At 39.8% G+C, this 12,634-nt stretch overlaps 1 protein-coding gene across 3 annotated transcripts in view; it reads right to left on the bottom strand.

Moving 5' to 3' along the window:
* tbc1d9 (TBC1 domain family, member 9 (with GRAM domain)) overlaps nucleotides 1–9,870 on the bottom strand; it is a 39,574-nt gene extending 29,704 nt beyond the window's left edge. For all 3 annotated transcript variants that reach the window (XM_034888104.1, XM_034888087.1, XM_034888096.1), the window contains exons 1-3: nucleotides 9,144–9,870; nucleotides 1,919–2,029; nucleotides 414–532 (exon numbers count right to left, since the gene is read on the bottom strand). In XM_034888104.1, coding sequence (XP_034743995.1) covers nucleotides 414–532; nucleotides 1,919–2,029; nucleotides 9,144–9,264 — 351 coding nt within the window. In that variant the 5' untranslated portion in view covers nucleotides 9,265–9,870. The remainder of the gene's footprint in view (nucleotides 1–413; nucleotides 533–1,918; nucleotides 2,030–9,143) is intronic.
* Between the last annotated feature and the right edge of the window lie 2,764 nt (nucleotides 9,871–12,634).

Below are 12,634 nucleotides of genomic sequence, written 5' to 3'. Positions count from 1 at the left end.
ATTATTATTAAATTATTTTTTTTCAAAGTTTTTTTGGGACATTTTAGGCATTTATTATATAGGCTAGCTGAAGATTTTAAAAGGGGAGAGAGGGGGAATGACATGCAGCAAAGGGCCACAGGTCAGAGTTGAACCCACGGCCGCTGCTACAAGGACTGAGCCTTTGTAAATGTGGTGCATGCCCTACCAGGTATGCTATCAGATGCCCACCACACATTTATTTTTGACCACCTGTAAATGCTCGATCTCTCTGAATGTTTGCGACCAACACATAAAATTAAATTAAAAAAAAACAATATTTGTCACTTCCATCTATAATAAACAACAATTACCTCACCCTTTCACAGAGGACACCTTTGAATCTGAACTTCAAACATTAACTGCATTTTTGATGGAACAGAGTGAGTAGTTACCTGGACTTTTCCTTTGACAAAGGTGGTAATGTCATTCTCATTCTCAAAGATGGAGAGAGTCTGCAGCAGGTTATGTTCCAGCCACTCCCAGTGCTCTGTAATCTCTTTGCGGGAGGTTCCTGCAGAGAAGAGAGGAGGGAGGGTCAGTGCACTCAGCCGCTCTGTTAACAGGAGGAACATGATGGTGTAATGTTTCAAAATTAACTGGCATTACAGTCGCGATCTAGTACTGGGCCACACGTGAATTTATGGGAAATGACTATTGTGTTCTTAAACATTAAGGTGGGAGATCCTTGAGGCAACATCATCAGTGAGAGTCCAATTGCTAGAGCCAAGAGTAAAATAAAATGCAAATCATCCACATCTACACTATTATGACCATTTTGTTTCTGTTATCAGCAAGGTCAAAACTGATGTTTTTGGGCTGCAGGAGAAAACGTTTGCAGTAATGGCTGCCACTGTGGACCATTATTCTTCATGTGAGTCCACATTCACTAAATTAGCAACGTCTGCCAGACTGCTCCACACTCCTATCTCTTGGCGGATTTTAGAACTGAGAGGGAGGGGAGGTGGGGAGTCATTGCCAAAGTCAAAGTTAGGCTAGTCTTCTGTAGGCCTCCAATTCAGATAGGGAGCACGAATATAGTATCTCATAAACACATTAAGTAGGGAGCAGATTAATTAAATACCTGGTTGCAGATATACCCAAACAAAGTCAGCTTTGCCATTGTCTCCATAGTGTCCGATCTTCATTAAATTTGAAACTACAGCTAATTACAGCAGTTTACAGCAGTCAGAGAAAATAAGCAGTTTGAGTGTGTCAACTTACTACAGGAAATTGATATTTTTCACATTTATTAATTAAGAAATGAATCAGCAAACTAATTGATAATGAAAATAACTTAGTTGCTGCCCTGGTTTTGTTTTAAAAGTTTAAAAGTTTTCTGAAAATATAGCGGAGATAATTTCATATTCCAAGACACACAAAAAAAAAAGATTAAAAAAAGAAGAGTGCTGCTTCTAATCAGTCTGGACTGTGACTGCTACTTTGCATGATTTACTACTACACACTGTCTCACTGGAGATAAGTAAAGCTTTGCATACATAGAATTTGCAGACAACATTGTTGTGAGACACCAGCAGATGGACATGAAATCATAATAAAACCCCAACCAGTAATTAGAAGAAAAACACAACATCCACTCATTTTTTAGCATTGCTCCCTGCGCCCGATCCTGTACCCTGTCCTTCAAAACCACTGGGGCGTGATGTAATGCTTGGCATTCAGCAACTACGTGAAAAAGGCAGGATGTTTTGCGTGTTGGCTTTGGGAGGGATGTGCAGGGGGTGAAAACACAGTGGGGTCTAAACTGGAGAAATATATCTGTATAACTAAAATGTGCAGAAAAAAAATCCACAAAGTAAATTCTCAAATTAGACTTGAGATAGGGGCTTGCTTTCTTTCTATTACATGTGTTTGAGCTAAAAAGGGAAAGTGCACATACCATGAGCAATTATCCAGTAAACTAAACAGTCAGGAGTCTGGTAAAGGATCCTATATGGAGCCATCCGAGCACTGGAGTCCAAGACGACATCCAAGGTCCCAACCAGCAAACCTGTTAGAGAACAAAATACTGTTATTTTTTGTGATTAACAATGTTCTATTTTTTTAACATACAAAACATACAACATGAACACATCACCATAGTTATCACTAAACTAGTCTGGACCCAGCTTCTTATGTGCTTTTCTCTTCCATTTAGGATTGACCCATCTTTCCAGTATAATTTTGGGCTGAACAGAACCTGGGTCCCTCTAATAATCTAACATATGGTTATCATGTATCTTGGTGCAAAATTCCTGGACCTTTTACAGGATGAATATGAAAAACTGAGAAACAAATACTAAAAAACACTTCAGATCTTTCCCCAGAGACTAAATTAAAAAATGTCCAAAAGCAATAAAAACCTCACACTCTAAAATTAACCATTAATCTTGATAAAACTTAATAAATGTGTTCAGCTGTGAAACAAAACCATGTGAGAGGCCTAACAAATAATAAAAGAAAGTGCATTAATCCTTTCAAGATATTTTGTTATGCTTGAGCAAAGGGGAAACACATGAGGTCCGGTTGTTTGACATTTGAGCATATGAAAAGCCTCCTGTGACTGGAATGTCCATGCCTCACAATGTATGCATTTGGTAACTTGTTAAACTGATCCGCATACGCCTAATTCTGAGACATGATGACTAATAGTTATTTTGGTGTTTGAAGCCAGGTGATGAAGGAAGGCAGATAACGACAGAACTAAGTGAGAGAAAACAAAAGTCAGCCGACAAAATAATGAATGCGCTAATAAAAAGCCTATTATAAAGAATTTTAGTGTGTAGTGTGGACAAAATAAGTATACTCAACCACACAGCTTGCATACTTATTAACGTTGGATTTTTTAGTGTGATGTTGATTCTCTCACAATGCAACACACAAAAAGGAATTGGAGGAGCTGGAAAGATTTTAATAAATGATGGATGGTGGTGAAACAGAAACGTAGCACGCTACAGCCTCTTAAAGACAGTCTAGTTAGGGGCGGGCTCAAAGGGGGGCCCAGACTTTATATTACAGGGACACTGCCCCCTGCCCCTCTTTAGAAAAGCCTTTGCACGTAATCCTGACAATTTAAAGTGTTTAAGTTTGTCAATGTTTTTGTTTTCCAACTCCCAACCAGGATACTATGGCGATTAGTATGTAGAATAGATTTGTGACACAGTGATACGTGTAAACAATGCAGGCTTTCAAAAAAATTAAAAACATACATTTGTGAATGTTTGGAGGAGGAAGAAACTGCATTCTGTACACTTCAAGGATTCAGACAATGTTTTCTATTGACAAATACTGAATGTAATCAAATAAAACTTCACAGGATACCTTTAGTAACTTATTAACAGTTAGTGTACATCTGAAGATTTGATGGAATATTGTAAGGACCCTTTATTAATGACTAGCTGAAATTTCTATTTGCAGGTGATTTACACATTTACTTGAAATTTAAAAACCTGCTCTTTTTGGTTTAGAGTAAGTATGCCTTCAATGGCCATAAGAGACAGGTTATTTTTGCTCAGCAGTCCGTCAGGCCAAACACAGTATGAGTCACAGAGATAGGATGAGTTGGAGGAAAAGAGAGAGAAAGAGACAGAGAGGCCGAGCGACAAAGCTGAAATGTTTTATTTTCAGAAAATAATCTTAATAATAATAATGACAAAATTACATCTGCATGATTAAGACTCACTGACCCTCCATCATTCAAAGACCTTACAAACCTTCACTTTGTCTTCTTTCTATCCTTCTCATGTCTATTCTTTTCTGCCTTCCTCCACGTATCCGCCATTACAAGTCCTCATCAGTCCCTCTCACCATTTTGTCCCAATGAACACTCAAGAAAGCAACTTGAGCTTCATACCATGGCATCTTACTGTAAACTGGCAGACAGCAAGATGGTGAATGTCATGCTGAATGTCATGTTTTGAGCACTGTCATTAGAACTACTACAAATGTAGTGTTTCACTTGTAACCACTTAACTGTTTCCCCAGGGCTGAAGAAGTCAATCAGCAAAAGTGGTGTCCGACACTGAAACTGATGAGCTTATTTCAGTCTCGCACTCTCTCACAAAGGGTATAAAAAACAAACAACTGTTGTTAGTGTGAAGACTTCCTCTTCGACAAAAGAAAATCATGGGGTTTAAAACAGTCATATAACCAAAAGGTTCAAGTTCAACAAAAGCTCACATGATGACCTCAGAAAGCTTTTGATGTGTTACCTGCTTAGCTTTTCCTCTCAAAATAGGGTTGCAGGAAATGAAAATTGACATTTATCAGTCAATGTACATTTTCGTATCCACAGTATTAAAAATACCTATATATTTTCAAAATGGAGATCTTTTACACAGAAAATATTTATTATAAAGCATTTGTTCAAGCTAATAAACATCCCTTTCCTTTTGTTTTCATTCCTTTCAGGGTCATTGTTAATCATTGCAACCCAATTCCCAAAATACATACAAAGAGATACAGCAAATGAGTGTATCTAGTGCTTTTTCTTGACATCTTGTGTTTAAAAATTCATGAAAAGCAGCTAATTTGTACATTGTTGTACAGCATGCAATGAATGGTTCAGCCTACGATATGCAAGTTGAGGTTTAACGCCGGAAACCTGGTTGTTATGCACAAGAAAGGAGACCACTGAAGGTTTGATACCACTTGACATCCACCCGCCACTCCTCCAGTAAGACTGATGAGTGAAACCCAAAACAGACAGAAAGACAGCGGTTTTTATTAACCAGTGTGGATTGTACATGAGTTGTTGAATATTTACAACCCGAACCACAAACTACACTTGCCTCTACAGCATTAACTCATTACACCAACACTGTTTGTTCCATCTCACACACCTGCCTTACAGATATAATTTCCTTCCACATGCTGTACGAGTGGGTGTAAAAAAAACAAAGACAACACAAAGCTGTGATGGTTGCATGTTCCGTCTATGGAATGAGCAGAACAATCTGTAAAATCATGTGATGCCTCAATGAAAGAGCAGCAGACCAAACCAACAATGTGAAAAAAAAAAAAAACTGCTTCATTTCTTTTGTTTCATCTCTTTCTGCTAAAACATCTTGGGGGGGGGGGAGAAAGAGTGGTTGCTGGGTTAAGATGTTTGCATTGAGCACACAAAGGAACACAATCTGCCTGAGACTTAAAATCAATACTGTTTCAGATACCAGAAACCGGAGACATGCATGAATAATCATCATCATCACATTCAAGTCTCGTTGCCTCCACATATGCAATAACATGTATTTAACAGCCTCTCCACCTTCTCTACATCTATATCAACATCAAATACTAGTCCTAAAGTTCAAAGTAACTGTGTGACCTATAAAATGACAGGTCAGTATCTGTCTGATGTCCATACTGACATGACACACCTCCAGTTAAACATATAGTTATAACCAGCAAGATTGTGTTATACAATGACTCAAATTATTGTGAAATGGTATGCTTCAAGTGTCAAGTTGCATAACAGCCGACACGATGGCCTGATTCTGAAGTTATTTACAGATGAATGCAGGTTTTGTTCTGTATTTTTGCTTCCTTGCAGAACATAGTGACAAATAATGGTCATGGCCACATGTAGACAACAAAGCACTCTTGGATGCAAGACGTCCTTTTCAATGTCCCTCCAGCTCTGCACTGTACCACAAAACATTGGGTGCATGCAAACTCTGTTATTAGATAAGAAGACTGCAAGTTAAAAGCTGGTAGTTTATCAGGTTATATGTGTTAACCTGCAAATTACTAAAACTGAGCAGTTAGTGTAGACTAGCTTTATTTAGTTCTAATTGTATGTATATGCATTTTTTTTATCGTTCCCTGTAGAGTTATATTGTGAACAACTAAGACAGTATGTTTACATTCTTCTGTAAGAAATGTGTTGAATGTATTCCCTTCTACAAATTCATCTGCAAACATGATTTTTCTTTGATGAAGTTTCACACCTGCATTGTTCACATTCGCTAGCTTTCAATGTTGTACTTTTGCTGGGGCACTGCTGCCTTTATTGGTGCATCACTACCCCCAGTTGATCAGTGGAGTAGTATAATAATGTGTATTGTGTTGCCTGCACTCAAGAAGAAACAAAACTGGGATCTACTCACCTTTAGTAAAAACATTGTTCCATTGCATTACTACTGCTCCAGAAGTCCACAGGTTACCTTTAGTCACAACTTATAACCACAATACTATTCTCTGAAAGCATAATGGTATGAACACCAATAATATTAAAATAAAGAAAAGACTTGCAGCCTCCTTTTTTTAGGCTCTGGTGAGTTCTTGTTTTGGCAACACAAAGTGTGCTAAGTGGTGCTAGAGGATGATGTCATGTTATGTAAATGCTGAGCATGATGACTTGTACTGTGTGCCAGTGTGTGCTTGGCGCCCAGACACACTGGCACTGCCAACAAGCACTTCTTCCAGAGAGAGGGTAAATCAATCAGCTGCACCAGAACGGAGCATTTCACAGAGCAAGGCACAAATCTGCTGTTCTGTTTAACTTAAAGCTCCACACACACCAGACGGCCGACCCTTTGCAGAAAAGGCAGGTGGACTGAGCAGTCTCCCCGAGTTGGTCAAAAAAGTGCCTCGGAACACACTAAAAGCGACGAGACGTCGCCTTCCGACTGAGCATGTCAGTTGGCCAAAATGAAGGCCGACGGCTCCTCCGGACGACGACACGGTACACACTAAACAGACTTAAGTGACTGACTTCACCGGTCAGACGGTTGATTATCGGGTTGGTGTGTCACAGCCATAACAGGGCTTGACTTCTGATGTCCAATGAGGTTTGGGGGAAAAAAGGCAAAAAGTACATTTGCTTTGCTCCACCAAACCGCTGTTCTCTAATTTTCAAACATAATTTGTCAGAGTGGCAACATTGTGAAACATCAGTACAGAAGCTGCATGAGCAGGGATCGATAAAAGTTGCCAAATTTATGCAGTTTCTTCAGAGAAAAATGAAAAATAATTAACTCTTTTAAGGGTAAAAGGGTCTTTAAGGTTTTAAACATGGAGACACAAAAAAAACAATAGATGGGTATCTGGTTGCACATGCAAGTTCCCTAACTCCAGTTCTCATTTATAACTAATCTTACAAAGGAATCATCATTAAGGAGCATTTGAAACCCTCAAAATAGTAAACTATTTTAGTTTCCCTTCCCAAAAGCTGTAAAGAATAACATAGAAGATGAATGCTCATTAAAGAGGGTCAAATAAGTCAAAACTCACTGCTCACTTAAGCCTTTATTAGTCCGACTATGGTTGGTAAACGTATACCTCAAGACAAGAATTTGCCAAACTGTTCAAACCCCTGCATCCATGATATATCTAGGGATTCTTTGCCACCATTGCTTTATACTAATACCTTATTCAAAAAGGAGTTTTGCATCAATATGATAAAGTACCTTTTGTAATGTATCTTATTGATTGGATTAACCGAAAACAGACATTCCCATTGGGTTATCTTGTCCCTATAAGGTTCAGTGGTTCCCAACCTGCGGGTCAGGACCTCCACATGGGGTTGCAAAGTTAAACTAAGAGGTAACAAGATAAATAGAGGGGTTAGAAATAAAAAAATAAACTAAATTCTGATAGTTTTTAATCTTTTGTATGTGTAATATTGCTAGATTTTAACTAAATCGCCCAGTCCTGAGTCCGTCCTCTGTGGCAGATTTTACTCTTATAGTAACTGGTGTTGAGGCTCATGAGCAGTGACACTGACCGAGTGAGAAAATCTCAGCAGGTAACATAAACTGAGCTGATAAACACAAAGAGGGGAAACTTCCCTGGGACCATCAGGCGCCCTCAAAAGCCCAAGGTTCACTATGTGCCAATTTGTTTGCAATAACAAAATGTACTCTAAGTTTGTTTTGGAATATGGAAAGATCACCTGACATCACATGGTCCCTGAAGTTGCTCCTGCTTTATCTCCTGATCTTTGAGCAATGGGCCAAAATTTAGCATTACAACCTTCATAATTAAACCAATATATAAAACCTTTGTTAAATTACCACACAGCACATATGGGGCCATATCATAGTTTATTGTAGTATGCTACATAGGGGAAGCATTGGGGGGTTTATAGGGGCCCAGCAGCTCATATTTGAACCCCAAGTTATCTGTGGCTGTCTTGGATAAAATGTCAAAATCAGGACCCAAACAGTCTCATCTATTAAAGTTTTCACATACCCAAATATTTTTGATCATCTCAAAGATGTTAAACAGCATCTCTTCTGTTAAATTTGAGGAAGTGCCACCCTTTGTGATGAAATTCAGAAAGAAAACAGGACAGTGGGCTGTCAACTGCAAACCTCCAAATGTCATTTCCATAACTTATCATCCTCTTCCTCCTCCTTATGCTCCTGCTCTTGCTGCTTGACCCATTTTGGATAGAATAAGCAACAGAGTGGAGGAGTGAAAGAAGGAAGAAGGGGAATGATTCAGCATGAACAAGCAAACAGACAAATAGAGTCACTGTTGTTAAGGCTCCACGGCTATTAGCAGCTGCACAAGGACGACAACTACTATTGTTTGCATTGCTGTGATGGTTGAAATTCAGTTTGTCTTGCACGCAGGGATAGTCTGCCACATTACAAGATAGTGTGACCCAATTTTTGGGGTAGGTTTTACATGATCTGTGAGTAGATGTGCTGGATGTTGTCCCTTGATACTTGGTCAAAAGGTGTATCCTTCATTAGGTTCAAGCAGGCCGATAGTGTGAATAAATCAATCAGTAAAGAAAAGTAGTCAACTCCCCTTTGCTAACATACACAAAGGCCCCGCATGACAGCTGGTTGGTCATTTGATCCTTTTTACATTATCCTGACCATGTGTTTCCCGTTGTCAAACGTCAACACACTCCACCTGAAATATTGTACCAAGGTAAAAAGGAACTTTGTTGTCACATACACATACATGTAGCGAATTCCAGCCATCTACAGCCCCAGGGAACCAACTCCAATTCTGAGCCAGTGCCTTGATCAAGGGCACTGACTAGAGAACCTGCCAGGCCTACATGTTTTTACTGTCACTCAATTTCAGTCCTCGGAATTTAAATAAAACACGTTTTTGCTGACGATCCATGACAGTTTAATAATAATAATAATAATAGTAGGACTCACCCGCCAGACCTCCGCCTCCATCCCCGTGGCCCTTCCGTTTCTGGAGGATGAAATATGGATTTGCTCTCTCGGTGATCCATAATGCGCCCGCCAGTAACACATCTTCGGGACTGACCCACATTCTTCTCCTGGTTTTCAAGGGAACATTGAGCACAGAGGGATGCTGACGGCGACCCTCAAACAAGCAGGGTTAGGCTATTTAATTGTTAAAACACCGATGTAGGCCTAACAATCCCCTCGTCGAGCCTTCAAATATCTTCCACTGTTGGCTGTCCGTGGAGAAATTAAGACGCGTATGCAAGTGTTGCTATAATTAACCCAGCAAGGCAGGACTCGGATTGGCCTTCAATATATGGAAGTCCAACACCAAATTTCGTGCACACAAACCTTCTCTTGCAGCACCAGTCTCGTGTGCATCACAGGCTCTTAAAGAAATTAATCTATTTAAGGTTTTGCTGGCAGCCTGGCTCGGTTTGTCGCCGCACAGCGCAGTGCTGGATCAGGCTTTGTTGTCCTTATGTTTCGCGGCAGGTGCGAACCCGTCAGTCTCGAGGTTTGTTGATTAGCAGCGAAAAACGTCGTGATATTCGGTCAAAATGAAGAGTAAGCAGTCTATCTGCTCTCCTCTGCGATACCTGTCCGTGTAGTAAAGCAGAAAGACGACACTTCAACAGTCAAGCAACAGCTTTTTCTTCTCCGCCTCCTTCTCTCTGCTGCACCGCTGCCGCAAGCAAATTAAAGCGAGCACGAGCTGGCCACCGCGCGACGTCAGCGTGCGGGAGGTGGAGGCACGTGATGATTGAATTAATTAGTTAAAACGTTAAATTCAGGTTATAGCCTACACATCTTCGATTTGATTGAATGTAATAATATAATATTTACAGAAATTAAATTAAATGTCAACCATTACAACAATGTAAACACAACAGTGGTGTTCTACTAATCTTGTGCAACTGCTAATAGCTGTGGAGCCTTAACAACAGTGAATCTATTTGTCTGTTTGCTTGTTTATGCTGAATCACAAAGCCACACTATGAACAATATATATTATTGATGAATAGTAATCAAAGATCTGCCCTGTCTTTCCACTTAGGCTATGCCACTCACATAATGGAGTTGTGGGCTACTGTAGTCTATAAACATGGCAGTTGGAAACTCCAGAGATGTGAATCATGCAACATATTCATTTCCTCTACTTTGTTTCCATTCAGTATTTTGAACACCAGTGCCAGATTAACCTGCTAACCTATAACACCACTCTGCATATATACGCATTAAAAATGCTGAAGTTATTTTACAGCTTTTACTGTGTCAGTTAGAAATTATACTGGAACATATAGCCAGGCTAATGTAATTCATCAAATTTCCATAAAGTTATTGCCACATCGACATCCTGGGCCCAGCTGGGACACTTGAACAACAGTCTCGCATTACACCAATAAAAATTAAGAAATTCATTCAGAAAAGTAGACCTATTTATCTCATTGTTTTAATAGACTAAAGTGATAATATGAACAATTAGGAGTAAGTAAACATGTACATGACAAATAAATACCACACAAACACATTCAAGCCACAGCTGTAACAAGAGTATTTTGTTGGGTTTGCTGCACTTTGTGGCCTTTCAAAAACAGGATGCAGGAAGAGCGGCACATAATTCATGGGTTGCCTGAGCTTAACCGAAACGTGGCTTCAGGTGGATGTTTACAAACTTTCCCCTCGGTAAACCACGCAGTCAACAGGCTGCAGCACACTTACAGGGCTGACTCCTCCACGCCAGTTTATTGCAGATGCAGAGACAGACATTATAGTGTGGTAAACCTTTTCAGTGCCTCGACTAACTAGAGGAGAAAGTAATCGAGGTCAGTGGGGGCTGACATGACATTAATATCAACACTCCATGACCTTTTAATATTAAAGTCAGCCTGAAGCAACAGTCCCCACACACTTAAGCATGAGAGGAAAAACACCTTGGTCTGTCTTTCTGGCCTACTTTTTTTGGACTTTGTGTGTGTGTCTCCTCCCTCTCTTTCCCAGGTTGGTGATTGCTGTGTTAGCACACCTGTCAAAAGATCCCGGGACAATGTAGAGGAAACCCCACCGCTTTGGCCATCCACTCATGGGCGATTTTCGACCCTCTTTAGGGGGGATCAAGAAATTTCATCTCAGCCCCCCTGAAACTTTTTTTTTAGTGACAGAGGATGAACAATTTCAGGTCCAAAGGGTTTGAAACAGGTTTAATATCCTGTTTCGCTGTCACAGATGCTATGCATATGTAACCCAGTCAAGAAAAGGGTTAACAGAAACTCAGTTTTAGCCAATTGTAGGAGGGTTTTGCCAGACTCTCTATCTAATCTGTCAGAGGGACAGCAGGAGACAGTTTGTGAAGTTTCATATAGTCCATGGAGAAGTTGATAATTTCATGGGCAGATTAGGACAGAATTTAAATTTAAGCAGCTAAAATTGCTGAATGTTAGAACATTGTCCAATTTGTTGTTATCACTGTGATTTATGAAGTGTCAGGTTTAGTTCCATCATAGTGTTAATGTTGTCAAAAACATTAGCTGCTGATGTTGTTGTTTAGTAGCTAGCTCAGCGAGTATTGACTAATGAAATGACGGACTGCAATGACACTGTATCCGTGTCACATTCTCATTAGGAGCTGAGCCCCCCTAAAGGGGTTATCCTACGATCGCCCCTGTTTCCACTACTCTCAATGTCTTAGTTGTGCTGGCTGGCAGCAGACAGTGCTGAGCATGTATCGGCCTCTGCCTGAGACCGTGGCAAGCTCAGCTTTGTTGTTGTCCGCTTCTGCTGTGGAGCAGCGTTGCACATTTCTGTTTGTTTTGCTAATAAATTGTATTGAGAATTTTGTTACAAGCGCCTTCCATCCTTCTTTCAGTTACGTTTACATCAATGGTTTCTTTCTGATTTATAGGGTCGTAACAAGGATTAGTACCATTAAGAATTTACCCATTAAGACGGATCCATCTTCCAATTTTTGAGACATTAAGCTGGGGTTTCTTCTGGCATCTGGGAAGTAAGTTTTATAGCTACCTTTTCTATCTCACAAAATGGTAATAAATAACATATTTTGTGTATGCAAAGGTTGATACCATTCCCTCTCACTGTCCCTGTTCTGTCAAACAACTACCAGCAACAACGTGACTTGGACCATCTGTTCCACTTTTTAGTTCCTGAATCACATCCCCATTATTTACATGCTGTTTTTCAGTTCTTCCTTCAAAATAAGGGAAGAAGAACTTTGCATGTTTGAGTTGGTGTCAAGTTATGGACTTGGTTGGGATAAAAGAAAAAAAAGAAAATAATGATAGCTTCTTTTAGAACCAAGATATGTTGGTTTATTTTTTGCCCTCGGAATGATAAACAGGCTCACACAAACATGTCATATGAAGCAGGACATATAACAGGTTTAACTGAGCGATTACAATTTCTAAAGAGCAGAGTAACAATCTGGATAAAACATCTAA

The sequence above is a fragment of the Etheostoma cragini genome, chromosome 2, assembly GCF_013103735.1.
Source record: "Etheostoma cragini isolate CJK2018 chromosome 2, CSU_Ecrag_1.0, whole genome shotgun sequence".
NCBI lineage: Eukaryota > Metazoa > Chordata > Actinopteri > Perciformes > Percidae > Etheostoma > Etheostoma cragini.
Note: the sequence above shows the minus strand (reverse complement) of the source record. Positions and strands in the feature narration are given on the sequence as shown.